Source organism: Canis lupus, chromosome 3, assembly GCF_003254725.2.
Source record: "Canis lupus dingo isolate Sandy chromosome 3, ASM325472v2, whole genome shotgun sequence".
Lineage (NCBI taxonomy): Eukaryota > Metazoa > Chordata > Mammalia > Carnivora > Canidae > Canis > Canis lupus.
In genome coordinates, this window is record NC_064245.1 from 64,391,171 (window position 1) to 64,416,122 (window position 24,952).

General features: G+C 40.9%; 1 protein-coding gene and 1 non-coding gene across 19 annotated transcripts in view; one reads left to right on the forward strand and one right to left on the reverse strand.

The window, feature by feature from the left end:
• The window catches only part of PROM1 (prominin 1), a 133,276-nt gene that overhangs the window by 73,907 nt on the left and 34,417 nt on the right, over positions 1-24,952 (forward strand). For 13 of the 18 annotated variants that reach the window (XM_035714228.2, XM_025437328.3, XM_049108596.1 and 10 more), the window contains 7 exons: positions 617-643; positions 2,884-3,089; positions 11,699-11,819; positions 13,802-13,865; positions 15,279-15,368; positions 21,407-21,624; positions 23,445-23,519. In XM_035714228.2, coding sequence (XP_035570121.1) covers positions 617-643; positions 2,884-3,089; positions 11,699-11,819; positions 13,802-13,865; positions 15,279-15,368; positions 21,407-21,624; positions 23,445-23,519 — 801 coding nt within the window. The remainder of the gene's footprint in view (positions 1-616; positions 644-2,883; positions 3,090-11,698; positions 11,820-13,801; positions 13,866-15,278; positions 15,369-21,406; positions 21,625-23,444; positions 23,520-24,952) is intronic. The other 5 variants (XM_025437326.3, XM_025437329.3, XM_049108597.1 and 2 more) reach the window with 1 other exon arrangement.
• Positions 19,044-19,233, reverse strand: LOC112654224 (U2 spliceosomal RNA). Its single transcript, XR_003132883.1, has one exon. It is a non-coding gene; the product is annotated as a U2 spliceosomal RNA (small nuclear RNA).

Below are 24,952 nucleotides of genomic sequence, written 5' to 3' on the forward strand. Positions count from 1 at the left end.
GCGAGGAGGCAGCACCAGTGAGCCGGAGGGAGGAAGGGGGAGCGTGAAGCTTCTTCCTAGGAAGAGAATGGTGGGCATGAAGAAGAACAGAACATGAAGCCAGGATTAAGTAACAAGACGACTGCATTAAGAGGTTTGAATGAAACATGGTGGGAATCCATGGAATGCTGTTGAGCAAGAGAATGATGCCATCAGATTCTCAGTTTAGAAAGGACACTTTGGAAAATGTTGCATTTGGTTGGGGCTTTAGGCAGCTACTGATCTTCTATTGTGTGAAGACCACATGGTTAGTGTGTAAAGCATGTACAACTTTCCCTCTAATTTCCTCCCCTGTCCACAATTGATTAGCATATTGATAAGAACCTTTCAAGAAATCTGAATATAAAGTTCAGATGTAGATTCCAGACCCGACTCTGCCTAAAGGCTGTTTCTGTAATAAGCACTCAAGTTTTCTGTTCCTGTCTTGTGTGGATCCACCTCTCACTTGATTTTCTCTGTATGGAATATTAATGTTCTCAGTTGTGGTTAATTGCTCATGTCACTTTTTCTGTTTTCTTGATGCATGCTTGCCTCTGCCTCACTCTCTTCAACTCCTCAACTGCTTTGACTTCCACAGCCAGAAAATGTTGTCTTGACTCTGAAGGTAAAGTCTTTGTTTGCTGTTTCTTGTTTTGCTCTGTCTAAAGCCAGCGAGTAATGAGATGCTTCTGCCAGAACTTTCTGTTCTTCACTGTCTCTCCATTGTGATGGTTTTTTCAATGGTTTGCTTCATTTTTTGTATATGGAATCATCATTAAATCTTCTCTTTCGGTTTTAGTACCTCACCAAAGAATAGCGACCCATCTCAGCAAATTTCAATCTTGATCTTCTCCTCAACACAATCCACGAAGCTCTCTGGAGATCCTTGTGTATCAGAAAACTATTTAGGCCCTTGCCAGACTTCAGCCCAGAAGGGAACGCTTGATGTGACATGTCCTGTTCCTGAAACTTTTTGACATAATATTGAGTCAGTAGCATTGCAAAGGTTTTATATAAAGCGTGAAATTTGTACTTGGAGCTAAACATAGTACAATTAAAACTGCAAAACACCTTCCCTTCTGGGTTTGGGTTCAGTGTCTCCTGGGATTCAGAAAGGATTTTAAACCCCTTGAAAAGTAAATAATTTAGAACATTTGCTGGGAAATAATAGGGAAATAGAGAGGAGTTTGGGGTGTCTGAGGCTGGTTTCTCAACTGGCCAATGATGTGGGTCCTCGGGGGTGGGTTACACGCACCAGCAGGTAATGACTCTGTGGCCATGGGGTGCGACTTAGTTTAAGCAGGAGCGTGAACTTGATGAATGCAGCAAAATTCAACCACTTTTTTCTTTTTTAGCATTTTATCCTTAACATCAAAGGAGATAATATTCAAGTGCCATGTACACCTCAATACTCTGAAGCATTTGTCCACAGAGTTAACTAATATCGATTGAATATTTGCTGTGTGCTGGGCACTTGACTGGTTGTTTTCACATTAAATCATTTAATTATCTGACCCTCACTATTTATGACAGTAATGCTAATTCTGGTGTAGGAAACCAGAAGCCCCCTGGAATTTAAGGCAGGGCTTCTGACTTCTGGTTCAGTACTAAGAACCAGTACTTAGTACTTAGTACTAAGTACTATCGCATTCACTCCTTCAAACAGCAGTTGTGTTGTGTTTACTCTGCTCAGCGCGGCTTCAGAATCTGTTGCTAGCTAGCTGGTCCATTAGTTGCAAACAGCCAATCTGTAATTGTCATTCATTAAAAATGTCCTGCTTTATGAGAATTTAAGTAACTGTACATGTGAATTGGAATAAACTCAAGTTTTGTCATCTGGTTGCATCAATTTTTTTATCCCAGAATGCAGCCAGCAGTGATTATGAAAATATATTTAGGTACATGGTTATATCTAGAAGTCATGCTAGTCCCTAGGCACATAGGACTATCTGAGACACAGGCTGCCCAGCCCAGCCTCACAGGCACAGCATGGCAGGTACCACTTATTAAGGTGTCTTCTCTGGCCCACATACTTTACTTGGCTATTATCATTAATCACACATCATCTGCAATATCCTCAATGACTTTACAAGGTATGTATTATTATTCCCAGTATATGAATGGGAAACAAAGCAAGTGGCCTCTGATTAACATGTCTGACTCAGAAAGTCTAAGCCTTTTATCTCGATTTAGATATATTCCAGATTCATTTGTAACTAGGAATTTGTCATTAATTGATCCAATCCAAAGTGCTTTGAATCCTTAATAGCTTATATTGGTCCTGTCTTTCTGGTGAAAAGTGCCCTGATATGTAGATTATTCATAGAGCAAATATTTCTACCAAAATTTGTTACACCATTTAAAAACAAACCCAATTGACCTTGGGATTTAAATTAAGCCATTTGCAACTTGACCATGCATTTGGACATTTTACTGTGAGTTGAAAGAAGATAGTAACTGGTTGGTTACATATTCCGATAATTCACATCTGCTTCCTCTGTTTCAAGAAGGAGCATCAAGAGACTCCAGGGTGGCCTGGTCCTTTAAGAGCCTCACTCTTGATATCAGCTGAGGTCATGTTCTCAAGGTCATGAGGTGGAGCCCTGCATCGGGCTCCATGCACTAGGTGTGAAACCAGCTTAAGATTCTCTCTCTCTCCCTCTCCCCCTGCCCCTGTCCTTCCCTCTAAAGAAAAAAAGAAAAGAGAGAGCATCAAGATGGAAACACACACACACACACACACACACATTAAGATTCAACTCATGATGGCAAATAGGTTAAAACAAATGAAACATGCAAGCTATGGAATGTGCTACTTGGTATTTTGTGTTACAGTATATGCTGTTTCTTTTGTTTGACTTGCAGATTATCTACTATGAAATCGGGATTATTATTTGTGCTGTCCTGGGGCTGCTCTTTGTGATTCTGATGCCGCTGGTGGGATTTTGCTTTGGTCTGTGTCGTTGCTGTAACAAATGTGGTGGAGAAATGCATCAGCGACAGAAGAAAAATGGGGCCTTCCTGAGGAAATACTTTACAGTCTCCCTCCTGGTGATTTGTATATTCATAAGGCAAGTAGAATCTGGGAGGATAGCTGATTTGTGTTTGGGGTGGGTGAGGAATGTCCCATGTGGTAGCTGTTAAACCCAGGAGTTGAAAGCAAAATAACAACAACAACAGCACACTCATAAAACAGAAAACAAAAAATGCATGTCCAGGATGGTTCAAACACAATGTCACTATGCACAGAAGTTAGTGTTGTAATCAGGCTGCCCTAATTTACATGCCAAGCCAACTCTTCGGTATTTTTTTTTTCATCGTGAAGACAAGCTGATAAATCTTGGCCTGCAAAAAGTATTTACCTCCCAGAACAGCAGCGCCTTCCTTAAATAGCTGTTTGGAGACAGGCGGCCTGCAGAAGGCAGAGCATTTGCTAGTTGATTTGTACATTCAAAGGGATCTTGAAAGATAGGTATAGTCCCTGAATTGGGGAATGTGAGAATACTGTAGAATAGAATTAACTTTCTAATAATAAACTCAGCCTTCTTGGATTTGCAGTGACGCTGCTACCCTCTCCCAAAGCCTAGAACACGCTTCATGATTTAGAATGTTTCTTCTGCAATTCCTTCTGCTGCCATGAGCTTTCCAACAGACTGACCAATCGGAAGTACACTGCCTTTAGGACAGTAACATTTTAGGGGCGCCTGGGTGACGCAGTCCATTAAGTGTCCAACTCTCGGTTTCCGCTCAGGTGGTGATCTCAGGGTTGTGAGATCGAGCCCCACATCCGGCTCTGCACTCAGTGCAGTGTCTGCTTAGGAGCCTCTGTCTCTCCCTCTCCCCCTCCACCACTGATCCCCTTGGTTGGGTTATTTGGTCATCATTTCACATCTCATCATTCATGCAGCCAATGAAATGTCCTGACATTTAGCAACAGAAATAAGGTGCCCACAATGTGAATAATGCTAGGCCGCCAAGGACACACAGAGACAGTGAGGACAGGAAGTCAGCCTCCCCCTCGCTGTTTTCTCCAAGCACTGCATCTGCTCGGTAGCTATAAGTAGGATATTTCAGGTTTTGCTAAATAACCAATGGAAGGGAATTTAAGCAGAATTCAGAATTAAACATAAATTGAACAAAATTAAACAAACAATTGAAGCTGGCCAACCAGCTGAAGCGTTAGCTGGAAATCCAAGAAGTTCTTGCAGTATGACCATTAGCAGGGTCTTGATAGGACCCATGCTTTGGGGTGATCATTCATCGGAACACAATACACCTTTTGGATGGGACCGGGCAGCTCTAGACATGATAATAGGAAACAGTCCCCAGGAGAGACAAATTGAGAGAAGTAGGCCCTGGGACAAAAATGAAAAAGGAGAGAGACACAAATACTTGGTTATATTTGCATAGAGCATATGTGGCAGGCTTGCCACCTGGCAACAGTGGTTGCCTCTAGGAAGGAAATTTGCTGGTTGTGGAGGGTAGGAAGGAAATCAACTTCTCATTGCAGGCAGACTTGTTGTCTTTTTTGAATTATCTCCGTATAGGAGATACGCTCAGGTGTTACTTACTGAACTAATTGCACCAAAAATTAAACTTAACCAAAAAAATCTCCACAAAGAGCAAAAACGCCAGTGCATTACCACTGATTCCGGGGCATTTTTTTTGGAACAAAGATATACTTTTTCTGGAAATAGTTAATAGACTTTAACAGTCTATGTGTTAACAGGACCCAAGTAAATGGATTGCTAAATTCACACACCCTTGTTTGACCACCAGGGAGAGTTTGGTATTTTTTTTTTTTTTCTTTTTTTTCTCTTGTCTCTATCTCCTCACTCTCTCTTTGTAAATAATTTGAATCTGTCCCTGTACGGTGAATTCTGAAAAGCAGCTTGAGATCAAGTCAATGGTAATTTCAGATGTCCCTGTCTCTCTGCTTTGTGTTTGAAATATTTTCAGGAATGCACAGACCCTCCAGCTGTGGGAGTGGTTACTTCCTCTCCAGCTACTAGAAAAGTTTCAGTTGCAGTCCAAAGACCTGTCAGACCCAGTAGGGATCCTTGTGCTTTTCTTTTAAGACTAAAACTTCCATCTTTCATTCATCCAGAGACTTGGACAGCTGTGCTTCTCCCTCTCTAGAGGCATACTCTGGCCATCAAAGATGAGGCTCACGTGACAAAATGTCATGTGAAAATACTTGCCCTGAGGGCTTCTTGTTAACATGATTACTTATTTAACAAGTTAATAGTTTTCACTTGACATAAATACATGTGCCATAATTTCAGGAACATTTTTTCTTGCATGTAACTTCTTGTTTACCCAAATAAATGTTTACATATGTAATAATAGACTTTCCATTTTTTTTAATGAAGCACACATTCTATATTTAGTTTCTATTTTTAAATTGGGCTTTTATTTACATTATACGTAATTATGTGCCAGATATGTTGTACATCACCCTGAACTGTTTAAATTTATTTACATTATGTTTAAAGTGCCAGTGAGCACCTGGTTGGCTCTGTGGGTTAAGCATTTGACCTTGGCTCAGGTCACGATCTCATGGTTCTGAGATTGAGCCCAGGTAGGGCTCTGTGCAGGGCTCTGTGCTCAGTGGGGCGTCTGCTTCCCTCTCTCCCTCTGTCCCTCTGGCTCATACTCTCTCTCTCAAATAAAATAAAGTCTTTAAAAAAATTTTAAAGTACTAAAATATGTGAACAATAAAGCTACAAAGTCAGAAATAAACTCGGCTTTCATTTATATGTAAAATGAATGCTACAGTTATTTTTTAATTCTTCAAAACTCAGATCCATCAAATACATTTAGATAAGTTGTATGTGTGGTTTTTTTTTTTTTTTTTCCTTCCAGGGATATTTTAGTTTAGAAAATTCTTTAAAAACATACATGGTGTGATTCTCTATAGCCTACTCTACATTCAGTTGAGATATTTTTCTCCACCCAAGTAAAACTTATTAATGTAAAAACCACATCTTAAATTTCAATATAATTTAAACAAAGTTGATCATCTATTTGAAGCTAAGTGACAAATTTAAACAAACTTTCCATAATCTACTGAACTTATATATAAATCATAAATAGCTCTAAAAAAGTAGTGTTAAAGATTGTTTAGCTTACCTTAAGCTCACATTAGAAGTTTAAACTTCTTGGCTTGCATTTTTACATTTGGAATAGATATTATGATATCTTTCTTTTGAAACCACAATTGATTTGCAAGTATTTTCAACATTATGAGTTGAATAGTAGCTCTGTATTACTTCCAGGTAATCAAAACCGGCCAAAAAGATGAAGGCCTGGGGAAAGCAAAGATTTCTATGTTACAGTTAGATAGAAAGGAGAAGAAAGTATGTCCATAAAATCATATTAGATAAAATAAGAGGGAGGGGCACCTGGGTGGCTTAGTCAGTTGAGCACTTGAGCATCAGACTCTTGATTTTGGCTCACGTCCTGATCTTGGGGTCATGAGATTGAGCCCCGCCTTGCATCAGGCTGTACACTGGGTGTGAAGTCTGCTTAAGACTTTGTCTCTCTCTCCCTCTGTCCTTCCCCACATTGCTTGTCAGTGCACAGGCTTTCACTCTCTAAAAAAAAAAAAAAAAAAAAAAGGAAAAAAAAATAAGAAGCAAAAGAATGTCAATAAAGCTAGAGACAGAGAAAGAAAAGGAGGTATAGCCTCTGGCTTACACTGACCTCAGCAGAGATTGGATACAATTGATAAATAATCTTTGGATATGATTTTTTTAAAAACTCTTTGATAAATCCAAAGCAGCTTACTTGCCTTTTAAATCAGTCTCAGCTTCATTTTGTGGCTATATACTGCATAACAGTTAATCCTGAAGTTGATTTTTATATTAGTCTTGAGTACCCTTATTTTTCTCCCATCTTTTTTTTTTAATTTAAAACAAATTAAATCTTTTTTTTTTTTTTTAATGGAGAAAGGCACAGGTGTTAAGGAAAAAGGCGCCCTCATATATATGGAATATATGTGGTCCTGTTCTTTCTCTGAGCTTTTCCAAAGGCAGCTGTGGAATGTTAGAATTCACAGACGTTGACATATGTTTATGTAAGGCTGTTTGACCATCAGCAGAAGATTGAATTTCCATCTCTTGCTGTAGACTGTTTAAGCAGATGTGTCTGACTCCAGAAAAAGCCAAGTTTCCTCTCCTTTCTTTCCTTTGTGCTTTGTCATCACTGCATTTTTCAGAATTCCAAAAGGTGGTGGACAACAACAAAAAGTAACTGCCATGCCATTATTTTTCCAGTATATTTCTACGTTTCTTTTTTTTTTTTTAATTTATTTTTTATTGGTGTTCAATTTACTAACATACAGAATAACCCCCAGTGCCCGTCACCCATTCACTCCCACCCCCCTATTTCTACGTTTCTGATTAGTTAGTCAGCTTTTGCCAATTGTTGTGGTGAAAATTGAATCCTAGTCTCTGCCAGGAAGATGGCTACTTTCAAAATTCATTTTTTTTATTAGGATTGTGATGGTCAATTCCTGGCTTAGAGTCCACAAGGTTCTAGAAAAGAAACTGAGCTAGCACGCTTGAAAATCATGAGACTTTCTTAATGTGAATAAGATTAATAGTTATTTAAAATTAAAATTTAAAAATTGTCTTTACAAAATAAGAGATCAGTTATAGGCTGAAAGCAGTTATTTGGCTTTTATTGGCTAATTTCATTAAGTCATTGGAAATTGGTAGGGAAAAAAATTGCTACAGATTTTCAGGTTGAGCCTTAGTTTTTTAAAAGCTTTAAGTATTTGCTTTTAAGTGTATATGAGATAAAATTGGTCTGTCCATAATAAAATATAGAAGATGTAAAACTAATATGCCATAAAAATTAAAATTCCTGTCTTTGGCTAAACATTTCAAGAGATTTTATTGTACTGCATAAAAACACACATCAAATGCCAGATTGCTAATAGTCATTGAAATTTTATTTCCTTTTTGGGTGAGAAGAATTTCCCTCAGTGTTCTATTCTAATAGATGACTGATGGTTGTTTAAACAATAACATTAATTCATGTGATTTTTTTTTTACTTAAAATATGTATTGACTAATAAAGACTTTGTAAATCAAGGGCACCAAAAACATAACTTTTTAATTCTCTGTGTTCAAGTGGGAGGTTTTTTTTTTTTTTTTTTTTGAGATTTTATTTATTCATAAGAAACACAGAAAGAGAGGCAGAGACACAGGCAGAAGGAGAAACAGGCCCCCTACAGGGAGCCTGATGCATTACACCATCCCAAGACCCTGGGATCACGCCCTGAGCCAAAGCCAGATGCTCAATCATTGAGCCACCCAGATGTCCCTAAATGGGAGTTTTAAAGGGCTCCCAGGTGGCTCTGTCAGTTAAGCATCTGACTCTTGATTTTGGCTCAGGTCCTGATCTCAGGGTGTGGAGCCTACTTGAGATTCTCTCTCTCTCCTTCTGCCCCTTCCTCCACCCATGCCCACACACTCTCTCTTTCTAAAAACTAAATAAAATAAAGCATAAATAAAGAGGTGTTTTAAATTAGAGATCACAAATGGAGACTATCAGTTGGTTTGCATAGTATTTAGAGTTTTTTTAATTAGTTGGTAATATTTAAAAAGGGATGATTTTACATAAAAATCCAAACCTCCAGATTTTTCTGAGTAACTGGAAGATCTGACAATACTGGTCTCACATCATGGTGGCACCTGCCAGACAGAGCACCTGCTCCCTCTCCCACTTGTGACCTCCCAGCTTGCAGAGGTTCATACCATATACTTTTGCCCCTTGTGCTTTCTGCCTGGCTATGTGGGCATTTGGATTTGCCATCCTTAATTTAAATATAGGATTTACAATGTGTTATGGGCCTGAAAATCAGCTTTGGAAGCTGCTGAATTTTATTCCAGAATTCTGTTTAGGACAGTTTGTTTTTTTTAAAAAGATCGATGCTTTCATTTTAATTGGATCCATAACTGATTGGCAGAAATGTAGGTATTTTTAAATACATCACATTGAAATCCAACGTTTTATTGCAAAGTTGTATTACAATTCATTTTACTGATTGATGATCTTTTGAGTAAAGGCATTTGTTCAGTAAAGGAACACTTGATCTTAGCCAAAAGGCCAAGATGCGATGTTCAATAAAGGAACAAAGGCAGTTTATGACCTAGGCATTCCAAACATATGGCTAATCTTCTAAATGGATCAAATGAAACAAAGCCCACTCCTTAAGTCCACTTTCATTGAGCACCCACCATGGACAAGAGACCCATCATTTATCCAAAGCTGACAAAGAAGCAGTTTCCACCCCTTTCTAGGGAAATTAAACATGGGTAGAAATAAGGGCAAATTAAAGTATGAAGTGAGAAGTAGCCCACCAGAATTTCAGGGAGAGCCCTCTGAGAGTTCAAGACAAGGAGGTTCTTCTCCCATCCAGGGTGCCCAGTGAAAGCCAGGTGGACTTGGACCTGTTGTTTGTTTTCCAAGTTCGTTTTGACTTCTTCTATAACAAAATGATGAATGGCAGTGTGGTCATACTGCAGAGAGAAAAACAGCAAGGGGCCCCCAGCGTGAAATGCTGTGATGGGCAGGTGTATTCAGGTGGTGGCCCCGACGCATCATGAGATGGAACATTTAAAGTTGGGCATGACAAAGCTGCAGGTGCATTGCTACAACCCAACTTTTTCTCTTCTTCTGTTCACACTACTCCAACATTGTGTTGGGTCATTTGGCCTTGTTTGGCATGAGCGCATCATTTAATAGCTATATTTTTATAGTATGCTACCTGTCTCAAAAAATACCAGTGCAGGCTTAAGGATGGTGAAGATGGATTGTAAGGTGATCATTCCAAATGGCACAGACTATTGTTAATGTTCTTTCTTTTTTTTTTTTTAAATTCCCATCAGCGTGAACCCATACTTTAAAAAATGGTCTTAGAGAACTTGTGGACATCCAGACCTCCTCTCCTTTGCAGTTCAAGAAGTACTTCTCCAATTTAATTTTCAGTTTTGCAATATCTGCTGAAGCTCACAAAATGAGAGTGACATTTTCAAGCTCCCACCGTGTGAGTTAGGGGTAGCAGTGGGGCTAGAACCCATGTCTCATGTTCCTACCCTAGTACACATTCCACAGTGACTTGTTAACCATAAGAAATGTCCAACATTGTGTTACAGACTTTTTGGGATCAGTTTGGAAAACTTAATATACCTATGGAATTCTGCTGTGGGAAAATATGTTTTAAATGAGACCAGCAATGAATCAATGCTGCTTGGAACGAATCAGGACTATAAATAGGGTGAATGACTATGCCCATTTCCCAAGACTGAGGCATTGCTAGGGATCATGGGACTTTGGGTGCAAAAACAGACACTTGGCCATGAATTTGGCCTATTATTTGCAAACCTTTGTTCTAGAAACCTATCCATACCTTCCACTGGATGGTTACAAATGAACAATTTTGTCATTAACTTCTGTAGGTTAAAGCCTGTTGTGTCAGGTTAGGTAATTCCTTGCTGCCATCTAGTGGCTAAATCCAGAAGGGCCTTGGTAATTAGCAATTTTCAATGTAACGTTTTAATGTTGAAAGGCTTTGACCCAAAAACAAACTAACCTGTCAAATTAATTTAAGTCGGGATTGTTAGTAACTAGTTAGAATTAAGAAGCCTTGATTAAATGCAGACATTTTAGATGGCTTGAAAACTTGAACACTTTTTAATATTCCTGTAGAGTAACTTTCCATGCAAGATACCTTTCATAGTGTTGTTTTACTTAGAGAAGAGTGTCCACATCATAAGTACGTAGGCATCAACTTGCATGACGTGAGCATGGCGATGATGTCAATAGCCGCCCCTCTCCAAATACAGACACTGATTTTTAGCACCATTGGCTTCTTGATTTCGTACATTATATAAAATAGAATGATACAGTATGTATGCTACTGCAGCTTCCCATGTGACAGTTTAATACTAAAGTGGTAACTCATGTTTCTTTTCCACCTGGGTGAAAAAGTAATAAAGACAATTAGAGCAAAAAATGTTGGGAAGCCCAAACCATTCTTACCATTTTGGTATTTTGCCTGATAGTCATCTTAGGAGGGAGCAGAGGTATGCAGGTGGGGTGGGTTTGTGTGTGCCCCAGCAGGAGGGTGTGTACCTGCATTCGCATGTGTGCAGGAACGGCACTATGTTGCACACGCAGCCTCATAAGCTTTGCCCCTTCTGTTCCCTCCACAATTTAGTGGGATCATTGTTCCATTTATAAGATTAATATTCAGCAGAACAACATACTTTTTTTTTTAAAAATTTTATTTATTTGTGTGTGTGTGAGAGAGAGAGAGAGAGAGAAGCAGGCTCCACGCAGGGAGCCCGATATGGGACTCCATCCTGGGACTCCAGGATCATGCCCTGGGTCGAAGGCAGGCACCAAACCGCTGAGCCACCTAGGGATCCCCAGAATAACATATCTTAAGTGGTTGTGTGTTTCCTGTGAGAGGACTGAGTCTCATTTTGTGACCCACATGTTGGATTATGGGATCTCGGCAGGAAAGCGGTGGCAGTGGGTTGGGTGGGGGCCCCCCGCTTGGGAGCCCTGCTGACCTCGCACCTGCAGAGCTGCTCTCTCTGTGCCTGGCCAGAAGACCACAGATCACATAGTAAATGCCCTCCCTTCTCTTTTCCATTTCCTGCAGTGTGGGTATCATCTATGGTTTTGTGGCAAACCACCACCTGAGGACCCGGATCGAGAAGACTCGGAAACTAGCAGAGAGCAACTTAAAAGACTTAAGAACCCTCCTGATCGGAACTCCAGCGGTAAAAACCACAACTGTGTCTCCCGTGGCACTTTGTGTTTGGGGCCTTTCTGAGTCCCTGTATGTATTTGGAATCTCATTTGGACTTCTAGGAACCCAAGAAATCAGTGTAGACGGATACTACCTTTTAATTCTGTAGATGAGAAATAACGGCCCAATGAATGATTTTCAAAAGCATACAGAAGAGTTATTTTAGAACTGGTGTTGTTATTTTATTATTTTATTTTACTTCATTTTAAGGTATAACATAAAATTATAATATTTATAAAACTGCTTGACTATTTTATGGTTCTCTTGATTTTTTTTTAAAAAAGAAAAATCTTTGGGTGCCATCGTCCTTTCTCTTTGGCAAGATGGTTAATTACCCATCATTTGCATGAAGTTACAGAAGAGTTTTCTGCTTTATAAACACCCATTTGCTAATATCTGCATAGATGTGTAGAATTCCTTGGGAAGGGGATACGCACACACATGTAGACACACGTGCACACACACACACGTTTATGTACAAACACACACAGAGAAGTTGTTTTGAGAGAAGGGGGACAGGGTGGCTGGAGGGCATATTTTTTTCTGTATCCCAGAAGTATGTTGGTGTCTTGCTTGTACAGAATATTGTTTTTAAAAGTGTCTGAGCAGAAACCAGCCCAAATACTTGATGCTGAGCTGATGGGTACCAGTATGTGGAGGAGGATGCCTTCCTGTTGAATTTACAATCAGACCCCGCCAGATTCCATGGGTCTTTTCACACAGAGATGTGCTCTTGTAAATTTATTATATTCTAAACAATACTAACATATTAAATACTGTAGCAGTTTTTAAAAATGGGGTTGGAACTGAAAGAGCAAAAAATGCAAGCTTTTTTTGATATTTGATATTTGAGGTTAGAGAAGCTAATTTTATTCATAGCTTTATAAGAGGGAAATGTTTCCTTTTCCCAATCTGTGAATAAAAATTCATGATTTTTACCCACCATTCTGAAGACTCCAAAGTAAAACCCTTTTCCTAAAAAGTTGGCAACATTAAGTATATAGTAGTAATGGCTGGTGAACTTTGGGATTGCTTTCATAATCTTGGAAGGATAGTAAATTATTATGACTTCTGGGGAAACTTGTCTAGTTCAAAATATATGAAGAAGTCTAACAAATGTATTTTTAAAATGGGCAAAAAGTGACTAGTCAGTTTACAGAGGAAATATGGCCACGAACATAATGAGATATTTAATCTTACTCTAGTAGTTGGAAAAATGAAAATTTGAATACTGATGTATATTTTCGCTGAGGAGATTGGCAGTGGTTATTTAACAAATGGTAGCACCCAGTGCTGTGGAGGGGATGGGGAAGCAGGTCCACTGGGCCACAGAAGACAGGAGATTAAGCAGCCCCTTTGGGGGCCAGCTCAGTAGTAGCCACTGAATAAAATGGTGGTTCCTACTGCAATAGATTACTAATGGCCTCAAATTCTTTTTGTCTCTCCTGTGAAGAGGTGGATGTGTTTCCAACCCCTTGAATCTGGTCTGTGCCTGTGACATGCTTTGACCAAAAAAAAAAAAAAAAAAAAAGGCAGTAGATGTGCCCTTGTGCTAACCCTGACCTCAGGCTTCCAGAGAGCTCACTGTGTCCACTCCTGTTCTCCTGCTGCCAAGACCATGGTGTGAAAATACCCTGGCTGGCTGCTTAGAAGACGAGAGGCCCCATCAGGAGAGGGGCCCATTTGTCCCCAGCCAAGCTGGCCCTGCCCCAACTCTTTACAGAGCCAATGCTCAGAATCAGGACAAATTATACATCATATTTCCTAAGATGATAAGTTTTGGAGTATTATTAAGAAGTCTGGGTATCAGAAAATAGAGATATCTCTAAGAAGCTGCTTTCTTTTTAAAATGTTCTGACTCAGAATAGCTTTTGTTAAATGTCTCTTTATTGTGGCTTTGGACTTTAGAAGAGTTTCATGCAATGTTTTTTTTTTGTTGTTGTTGTTTTTTAGCAAATCAACTATGTGCTGAGCCAGTACGCAAGCACTAAAGAAAAGGCATTCTCAGACCTGGATAGTGAGTAAACTTAAAGTTGCCTCAAATTCATTTGATTTTTGGTTGGTTGGTTTTGGCTAGAAATCACTGAGGCCATGTCCCATAAAACATGTGCCATGTGAGGAAGTATGCCAACTTCTGCCTCAGATTTGAGGCAAAACAGAACAATTCCCCAGAGTCACAGAGATTAGAGAAGGTTTGCTGCTTGCTACCCAATGAGTAAAAGCAAGCCTTTATTGTAAAAATACTTTTGATTTTTCTGTGGTCACCAGTGCTTGTTTTTCCTTCTCCGTGTGACAGAGGACATGAGTCTCTGTCAGGTCCATGGTGACAGACAGAAATGGGCTCCCCAGAGAAACCAGCGGGCTTCAGAGATAGAGGGCTGGCTAGTTCTGGTCCCTGCATGTCCACAGCCTCTTGCTCAGGGCTTCTCAGCCAGGGGTGGTTTTGCCTTCAGGACAACCTTGGGTGACATCTGGAGACATTGTTGTCCCAGCGGGTGAGGCTGGGGACAGTGCTACTGGCATCTGTTGGTCGGGGGACCAGGGATGCTTATAAACACCTTGCAACACACAGGACAGCCCCTACAAGAAATAATATTCCAGCTCAAAACACTGATAGTGCCATAGTTGGGAAACTCTGGTCTTGCAAGGAGATTGGAGACACAAGCAGGTATGACTCCACATTATAAACATCGTGTTCCTAGTACAGATTTCCTGCCATCCGAAAGCTGAGCGTTCCTGTGAATACTTTCGTAACACAAAATGGCATAAAGAAAAGAAACAATTACCATTAATTTATATGGAAGATTTTTGGAGCCTTCCCATAACCCCCAAATCACCCTTCTTAGGCTTTCTGGTTACCATCGGACACATCTTGCTAACGAATGCACACAGTAGGTGGAGATGCTCAGACAGCACAGAGCTCTGGTGCTCGACCCTGACATGCTGGGTGTGATTCCCGGGGAAGGTGCTTGGAGGTGCCAGTCTCGCTGTCTGCAAAATCAACAAGGAGAGATGTTTTCACTTTTCTCCTTTCCTCATGAAAGCAAGAATCCTTTATGTTAGTGAAAACTGGTACTAATGTTCGTTCTTCCGTAAAGGCAGAGATGACAAAAAAAAAATTTGTCAGAGATGACAAAAAACTTTCGGAAAGTGGGGGGTGGGGTGGGTTGGTGGAGGCGCCTGTAGCGTTAAATACCCAGTCCGTGCTGACTGCCTTTGTACCCAGGACTACTGGTGGGGGGACTTTGAATAGCAGGAAGACATGTCCCCAGAAATCAATACCTATTTGAGGTCAAGGATGACAAGGGGGCAGGAGAGACCACAGATGGCTTTCCAAGGGAGGAAATCCTGCAGCAGGAGGAAAATGCAGGTGAAAAGGGGAAATTTGTGGAGCCTACCCTCACAACCCCTTCTGCTTCTTTGAATTTAGATATTAAGTCATTGCTAGGAGGCGGAATTCATGACGAGCTGAGACCCAAAGTGATCCCCGTGCTTGATGACATCAAGGCCATGGCTGAAGGTAAGTCCTGTGCTAGAAATGGGCACAAGAGTGTTTGCCCTGGAAGTCTCTGGCTTCCCAGGATCACGCTCCCCATTCTTCTGTTCCCCAGATGTGGGCATGTCAACAGACCAGTTAGAGACACACAGCCTCGCAGTGTTTTGTTTTGGTTTGCTGTTTTCTTTTTTTAAAAACCAAACAAAACAAAACAAAACAAAAAACAACAAAAAAAGCTTGTGCCAAAGAGGTTGTACTAATTGTCTAAAAGTCCTTTGAGGTAATCACAGCAGGATGTGATAGGAGCTTGCCACCTGTTTCTGTAAAGGCAGTTATCAGAAGGCAGCCGTGCTTGTCCGGCTAGCTGGCATCTGCGGCTCCTTCCACACGGTGACTGACCACAGAGTTACGGACAGTTGCAGCAGGGACCCTGTGGCCCACAAAGCCTACAATATTTCCCATCAGCCCTTTGCAGAAAAAGGTTGTCGACTCTTGCTATAGAAGATGAGTAACCTAGAGTTTCTGGGTATGTCTATTGGTCTCTGGGTATGCCTATTGGTTACTCTTTCCTGCCCCGCCCCCCGCATTGGAAAGAACAACTTTTAGAAAAGAGGAATGTAGAGAGGTATCTTCCGACCCACTGTTGATGATTTAAGGGAGCAGATGTGCTGATTTTAAGAAACAACATATTCAGTTGCAATGAAAATAAGACTCCTAGGCTCTTCCAAATGTTGAGGCGATATCTGTGTTCAGCATCTGATAGAATAATTTCATCTACGTATCGCATTTGTCATCCTGCCACTGTGAATTTTACTGTCGTGAGCCAGGATTCCCGACAAAACAGTCCACAAAGGAAGGACTTGTGAAGAAGCTGGAAAGTTAAGCCTGTTCCTTTTGGCATTCCTCCCTGCCACCCTCGTCCCCTCCGTAGAGTTAAAAGACTCAGATGGATGTACGAAAATAGATGGTACACAGAACAGGCCAGGAGTCGGTAAAATTAATTTTAACCAACTGATTAGTCATCCCTTGCTCTTCACCTTGACCCAGCAGTGGAACTACTACACCTGGAAGATGCGTCCTCTGCCATGGATGCCTTAGATACCTCCCTGGCCCCTGCTCTCCTCATCACCAACCGTGTCCTTCCAATGCAAGGAAACTGAGGCCCACAGAAGGGATGTGACTACAAATACCCATGCCTCCTGCCTTCCTCTTAGATTTTTACATGTAGCTCCTTCTTTCCTCATTCCTTCCTTTCTCCTTTCTTCCCTTCCTTCCTTCCTTCCTTCCTTCCTTCCATACCTGGTCCCTGCCTATCCCTCTAGTCCACTTCCCATCTCAACCCTCCAACCCCTAAACCTTTCCTTCCAAGCCATGAATCTCAGTGTTTATTCTCCTGCAGATCTCTGCAGGCATAATTCTCTCTCAGACCCTTGTATTGGGTGTGCTTCCTTGGCCTGAAATGCCACAGGCTCTTTCTGACAGCATCTCACCTACCTACCAGACCACAGAGAAGTGCTCTGTTGTCTACAAGCTTCTCCTCATGTCTCATCTCCTCCTTTGCCCATAATAGAGCACGACAGCCCCCTGATTTCTGTTCCTTACTTTATGACTCTAAAATATGGCTCATTTGTAGTATTTACAGCATTGCCCCTCTTTGTTAGGCAATGAGCTCCTTAAGGACGAGACCTGTTGATTTTGTTCATGTCTTAATTCCCCTGGCTTGTGTCTGGAGACACCCAGTACAGTGTCTGGCTTGGAGCAGATTGTCATTTCTTGAACGAATAAAGGCTGGCAGACCTTACCTTAATTTTCTAAGTGTAGGATACTGTTACTTCGCTGATTATGGAGTAGAAATGGATTATATTCTTTCATTCATCATCCTGCTTCAGTTGCTAGGCAACTCCTTTGACTTTACAAGCTTCCTGATCTTTTACTTTATGTCTGTAGTCATTTGATTTTGGGTTTTTTTTAGTTGCCCTTCATGCGCTTCGTGGATTTATCTATCTATTCAAATCAGATTATAGCTGTTTTCATTTGCTTTGGGAATTTTGCAGATAATTCTGATACTTAGAGATCTTTTGGAGGTGCCATTGTTGTGATATCAATGCCAAAGATCCTTTAAGTGTCTTAAACAGCAGGAAATATAGCACACACGACAAGAAAGTGGAGTATGGCGGTTCCAAATTTAGCTGCTTCAGGAGTTCGACAACACCGTCAAGGAGCCCCTCACTGCCTTGCTGAGTCCTGTGGCTAGCAGGAGGTATTATTTAACCAACCAACAGGAACAGACTGTGAAAGGAGGTGGGGGGCCCACTGGGAGAGTCATCACTCCTGTAAGATACTGAACCTGCACTTCTCACGTCTTCGCCATCACTCTTGCTGATTATCCTCCATGTCCCCTCATTATAGTTTCACATATTTGCACTTCACCAAGGGATTAATGATGAGTTGGGCTGGCTCTGTGACCTTTACAATCAAATGTCTCCAGTTATGGCTCTTCTCTTAGGAGCATCTTTTGAGTAATCATGTGTCATTTCCCCAACACATATGGAAAATCTGTCTCTATCTGGCTTTCAACTAAGGGGATTATTTGCTCTTGTAACTAACACTGGCTTCAGGTAAGGCTTGATCTAGTGGTGAGATTCTTTCCACCAAGCTGTTCCCTACAATGCCTGTATCATTCTAACACAAACTCCCCTTGTAATTGCAAGAGGGCTAACACCAGCCACATTGCTCTTCCTCCTCAACCAGATTTCTCTCCAGTTGGGCCACCTGGGATTCCACAGCCATCTGTGGTCACCAGTGTGACCCAGGGGAGATGGGCTGGCTGAGGATATCCAGGGCCCACTCCTTAAATGAGAAGTGGGACATGTGTCATCCAAACACAGGTCTGCTGAAGCACAGGAGTCAGGGGACATGGTTTCTGAGATGTCAACCAACAAAGGCCATAGCAAGTATTTATAGAAATCATTAGCCATAAAGTAATATTTAGAAAACTTTTGAGTGTCGAGGGCCTGCCACATGTCAGGTGCTTTTCCTAAATCCTGTTAGTACTCACAAGAGTTCTGTGTGATCAGTACAGTCACCTCCATTTTACCAACTCAAGGCAGTAAGGCTCAGAGATCAAGTAACCAAGACCAGGTAGCCAAGAAGTGGTGGAGTTGGGATTCAGATGCAGTTCTGACTATGAAGCCTGTGCAGCCTGGTCCACACTAGATGGTATTTGGGTACGAACACCATTTGAGTATTAATATGTAGGGTGCTTCTGTACTGTCCATGGCAAGACAGCACAGAGTAACTTTGGAGGAGGAATTAGAAATCTAGAGTTCAGGAGCTCATACAGCCACAGGATGATTCCAGGCATTTGGAAAATTTGTCTTTCAAGATCTCCAGCTCCAAAATCATGTGATGCTAAATTCTGTGCGAAAATACATGAATGATGCAGTGTGGTTGCTGTGTACCTTTACTTTTAACCCATGATTTGCCCAATTTTTAATGTTTGAATTATACCTTTTTTTGGATTAGAGACAACTAAAACAGATTTTAGTTGTTGCTTCAGGGCTTCCTACATTAATGTTAAAGTTTTATTTTTTTTTAAATAGCCTGAACAAGTTAAAGTTCAGCCCCTGGTGTTGCCAGAACTTCTTATAATATGATTAATAAACTGCTTTGACAATTTTTTTTTTTTTTTTGTCCTTGAAAGGGTGCACCCTTCCTGGAGGTACTGGATACCAGGTCAATGTGTGGAGCCGATGGAGGAAATTCTCATTCCATCTCCCCACTCCAAAAAACTATTTAATGTGTTGTCCTCAGATAGAGGACATATCAGATATTAAATTGTTAAGAACAGATCCTATACTGGGTCTTAGCCAAAAGGCTGAGAATTGATGCTTTGACAAAATTTTTGCTAAAAATCCTTTGAGGCTTTACATGTTTAGTGGCTTTGGAGAGAGCAGAAACATGCAAAATGATTCGTGTAAATCTTATTTGAGCTGCAGATCAGGACCCACAAAGGAAATGTGCTATGAGCTGGTAAAATGTTAATCAACTAAAATTGAGAATCTGAAATATCTTTCCACTGACTTCAGATACATAATATATGTGATCTTGCTAAGTCTGGAATGACTCCCAGAGTTGTAACCCAGTAGATATTTTATAGACATCAAATACTTTGAAGCCTTTGGAAAAAAATATATGTGTATTACCTCCGAGTCTTTCTTGGCACATGACAAAATATTTACCATAACCCGGGATGTCTGTAGACTGTGCTTAAATGGACACGTGTATTCTGGGCCATCAATTTCACCCATCATTCTAGGCTGTTGTTGCTTGTCTCTTGCCTTAAAATACCTTATCTTAAAATGGAAAGGACTATGAGAGGTAGACTACATTAAAATGTGAAGCATGTGTTGTGTGATGGGAGGCGTACTTTGGTACACTCCCTTGCATTCTGTTGTGTGTTTTTAGCTGCAACCTTGTTCTTTGTTTCTAGTAGACATTCACTGAGCCTCTAAAATGAGCCATGCTTTGCTGATAATTCTGGGAGGTAGATGCAAGAGATGAAAAACTGACACCCAGAGTGATTCTCTGACAGAGTCTTAAATATTATATCTCCAATACTGTTAAGACATGACTGGGCCACAATTCAAGAGGAAAGACTGAAGCAGATGCTAAGATTTCATATCTAGATAAGGTGACAGAATTTGGGGCCAGTGGTCATACCATCCAATCCTGGAAGCGTCCTCAGGTCTCATGGTAAACCATCAAAGTTAGGCTGCGGTGCCATCTTGGGTGACACAGGCAATGCACCTCTTAAGAGCAGACCTGCCAGGACTTGGCCTAGAATCATCAGCTCTCATAGTAACCAAGAGATGACCCAACCAGCTTCCCAATTTACAGAGGAGATCCCCCCGAGGTGTAAGAGTTTGCTAAAGATGCTATAACAAGGTGATCACAGAATTGGGATAAGACCTCAGGCGAGATCCCACAACACGAGGCATTAAATTGCATATGTGTGCATGTGTGCATGCGTGTGTGCACATGCGTGTGCATGTACGTGCTGCTTTAGCACTCAGTTTTTATGAGGTTGCCAGGGAAAGTTGGGGAAACTGACTTTTAAGGGCATTCACACTTTTCCTTGCAACACCCAAGTGTGGCTTGATGCTCTGCCATCTGTTCTGTGAGCCTGGAAGACTTGCTGGCTTAGAAGAAAACCACTGCCCTCTGATTTAAATTTCACATCTTTTACTGCTGTGGCTTTAAGTCACTGTGGAAAAGAGTTGTAATTCGTTACCTCCCTGGTCATGAATACACAGCTCTACACCTCAGAAAAGTGAGGAGGATACCAAACAATTATCAAGGATTTCCTAGCATAAGAATGTATCCTGGGCTGTGAGGCTTCCCAAATAAAACAGATGGATTCACTGCCATTGAGGAATCTCAATCCGATCATTCTAATGCCCACATTCCATGATGCATGTGGTGGTGGTTTCACCATTTTCAGATGAGAAAATTGCTAAAAATCTTTCAGGAATCTGTTTCCAGTGACCAGCGAGTAGCAAGGCTGGGATCTACACCTAGACTTGCGTGAATCCAAAACCATGCTCTGTTTAATTCCAGCTCTCTGAAGCTCCATAGTTAAGCTATATCTGGGTGTGATCAGTTTTTACGTGGGGTTAAAACTATTTGGGTTTGAAGGTGCTAGCTTGTCTGGGCTGGCCTCTTCAACGCTGGACAATTCTAGGGTAGTGATGCTTTGTCCTGCCATTGCCGTTCTTGTGCTGGCCAGTTAATGCTGCACCTAGGTGTCCCCCTTGCATTGCTGGGTTAGTTCTTGCTCCTTCTTCTTGTCTGAAAGGCCTCAGGCAGGAAAGCTGAGCTGGCTAAGGTAGCAGGGCAAGGAGGCCAACAATGTCCTGTATTCTCCTAGAGGGATCCTCTGGTTGCCTTCCAATGTCTAAGCCCAGCTCAAGTTCTTTAAGGGTACTTTGTAGATTAGAAGGAATTTCACCATTGCCAGCCAAGTGGGTGCCTCTATTCTGAAGCAAGGTGTGTCTCTACAGCAATCAAAGAGACCAGAGAAGCCCTGTTGAACGTGAACAACACCTTAAAGGAGCTGAAGATGTCAACTGCACAACTGAACACCAGCCTCAGTGATGTTAAAAGGAATCTGGAGCAATCACTCAATGATCCCATGTGCTCTGTCCCTCCAGTGGCTACAACTTGCAACAACATCAGAATGTCTCTAGGCCAACTGGATGACAATACCAACCTGGGTCAGGTGAGGAGGTGCTACAGTGCAGTGTCATTGGGACACCTGTCAGATGTATGGTGGCTTGGGTCTCCGCTGGCCTCCCTGGTTCTATAATTGCCACATTGGCATGGCTGCAGCAGGAGAGAAGGAATAATGGGAAACCTCTCCTTAAGTGTTCTCTGCAGTTGATTTGGTGGAACTGACCAGAATGAATTCAGCCTTAAAAAGAAAAAAGGGAGCAGAATGCATTTTTGTAGACCTCTAAAAATTAAAATATATTTTCAAATGACATGTGTAGTGTATTAACTATGTATGCCTAAATATAAGGTAGTTCCCCATATTCCAAAGAGAAAATTATGGGGAAAAAAGAATTTAGAGCAACTTGAATATATAAAGAAACAACTCAACAAAGAGAACTTAAGCTAAGATATAGATAAAATAATCATGTCTATTTATGATATTTAATGTATCAAGATAGTGGTGTATATGTGCCACATCTTTTATAAAACAATATTTTAGTATGGCCGTACTCTTCTCACTTCCTATCTCATGGGTCAATATTATGCAGATCCTTCTCCTTCAGCCTCTTTGTGTATGAATCTACCACCATCACTGTGGTCATCAGTGCATGGCTTTTCAGAGGCTGGGATCTTCACTTGCATTTAAATTGTTTCAGATCAAAAAATTAAATTAAAAAATTTTTGGAGACCAGGTCTTTTGGGTTTAACTTTTTATTCTGGTGTCCTTTCAAGCACACAGAAAATTTGCAAGAATGGTACAAGGAACCCTGTTTACACTCTTTACCCAGAGTCACCAATTGCCAGCCTTTTGCTGCATTTGCTTTATCATATTGTATCTGTTTATCAACCTGTGTAGCTACCATCTACTCACATTATCATTTCTATGTATAAAATACTATGTATTTTGTGTTTTTCTCAATCACTTGGCAGTAGGTTGCAAACTATGTCCTTTTACCCCTAAGTATTTCAGTACATTTCCTAACCATACACAACCTTTCTACAGTTCTCAAAATTAGGACATGTAACACTGACCCAATAGTACCATCCATGGTTTATATTCAAATTTTGCTGATTTTCCTAAAAAACTGACTTTATAGCTGTTTTTTCTTTCTCCAGTCTAAGGACCACTCCAGGGTCGCACACAGTCTTTCGCTGTCATGTCTGTTTGATTCCTTCAATCTGGGACAGTCCACTGCCTCTTATTCTCCTTTTTGACATTGACCATTTATTTTATAGAAGGACCTTCAATTTAAGTTTATCTGTGTTCCCTCATGGTTAGATTTGAGTTATGCATATTTGCCAGGAATATCACAAGAGTGATATTGTGTCCTTCTTGGCACATCATGTCAGAAGGTCCATGACGTTTGTCCCTGTCTTGGCAAGAGAACACTGTAAATCCATATACAATGCTGTAAATGAAAAATGTATTCCAGACCACTCACCCACTTGGCTGTATTATTTTTAAACATATTTTTTTTAAGGTTGTTTACAATTTTACTCAACAGTATTCAGTATCTGAAATTATAGGTCACACACATTTGATCTGTGTTAAGTTTCTTTCCCCAATTTTTGCCAACTGCAACAGGAATGCTCCAAACATCTAAAATGTAATGCCTATAGAATATGTGTATACTTACTTTAGCTTAGAGTATGCTCTAAGCTAAATATCTTTTTCCCCAAATAACAGTCTGTTGTTCAAAAGAAATTTAAATCATACCATATAACATTTGGGACTTTGGGACTTGGATATAAGATGATTCCCTTTTTTATGACAAATAATGTTGCTAGTAACCACCTTGCCTTATACTTTGTTTTATGAATTTTCAGCTCCCATCTTTGGATAAGCAAATTGATAATATTAATAATGTTCTTCAAACAGATTTGTCCAGCCTGGTCCAAAAGGTATGTTTTTTAGAAAAAAAAATTACAGTAGTTTGTTTTACGGCATTTTAAAGGGTAGACTAGTACATAAGAAAAGAAGTAACTGCAAAAAAGTGTGAAATTTTGAAAAGGGTGGCAAAATTTTGCCAAGAAGGGTGTAGTTAACAATTATCCTCCAGGTAATTTTGCTCATTCCACTTCAAGAAATTTGTATCAAGCATCCGTTGTGTGCAAAGCACCATGCTGGAGATAAAAAGCAAAACATGATCTTGCCTTTCTGGGACTCAGAATCTGGTGGGTGTAGTGCTGAACCCCATACTGACTCTGACGCAAGGTGCCCTCCCACTCTGCATGAGTCAGTCCTGTTGCTTTGTCTCCTCCCCCTTCTGCTCATTCACACATGCTGAGGGCTATGTCTGTCATTCTCTCCTTCACCTCGCTACTTAGGCTACCAAGTACTAGCTTCTTAAAGTATTCAGTATCACTTTCTAGATTGATTGGTTGATTGATTTGAGAGACAGAGAGAGAGAGAGTGTGTACGTAAGTAGGGGGAGGGGCAGAGGGAGAGGGAGAGAGAGAATCTCAAGTAGACTCCCCTGTGGGAATGCCTGGGTAGCTCAGTGGTTTAGTGCCTGCCTTCAGCCCAGGGCGTGATCCTGGAGTCCCAGGATCAAGTCCCACATTGAGCTCCCAGCATGGAGCCTGCTTCTCCCTCTGCCTATGTCTCTGCCTCTCTCTCTCTCTCTCTCTCTCTCTCATGAATAAATAAATAAAATATTTTAAAAAAAGACTCCCCTGTGAGCTCAGAAGCTAACATAGGGCTCCATCATACCATTCCAAGATCATGATCTGAGCCAAAATCAAGAGTCAGACTCTTCGCCAACTGAACCACCCTTGTGCCCCCAGTATCGCTTTCTCAATGAAGCCTTTCCTGGGCATCTTGACCAAGTCACATCCTTTTAAATACATTCTTCCAGCACCACACATATTCTTTGTTAATGTCCTCATGACTGCAATTATTGCTTTAATGTCTCTATCGTCCCACTGGAGTGTAAACCCTAAAAAGAACAAGAGCTATGTTGGTCTAGCACATCATTATTTCCCTGATAGCCTACCAGTTATTGCTGTTTCTTTAGCCTATATGTTGAGTGCACAATAAATATTCCTTTGTAGATTATGATTTGATGAGAGTGCCCTGGGCCTGCAGGGCACTTGACTCTGACTTTGAGCATGGGTATAAAAAGATCATCAGTTATCTATTAAACACCTACTTACTGACAAAATTAAACATCACCTCCAACAAGTCATGAGAAACTCTTGGTCTTTCCATTCCAGTGTCCCCTCATTTGTTAAATGAGGGACTTGACCCAGGAGATCTGTAAGGCCCCTTCGGCCATAAAACCTCTTACAGTGAGTGACCACCACAAGTCCAAATGCAGATAAATGCAGAGGGG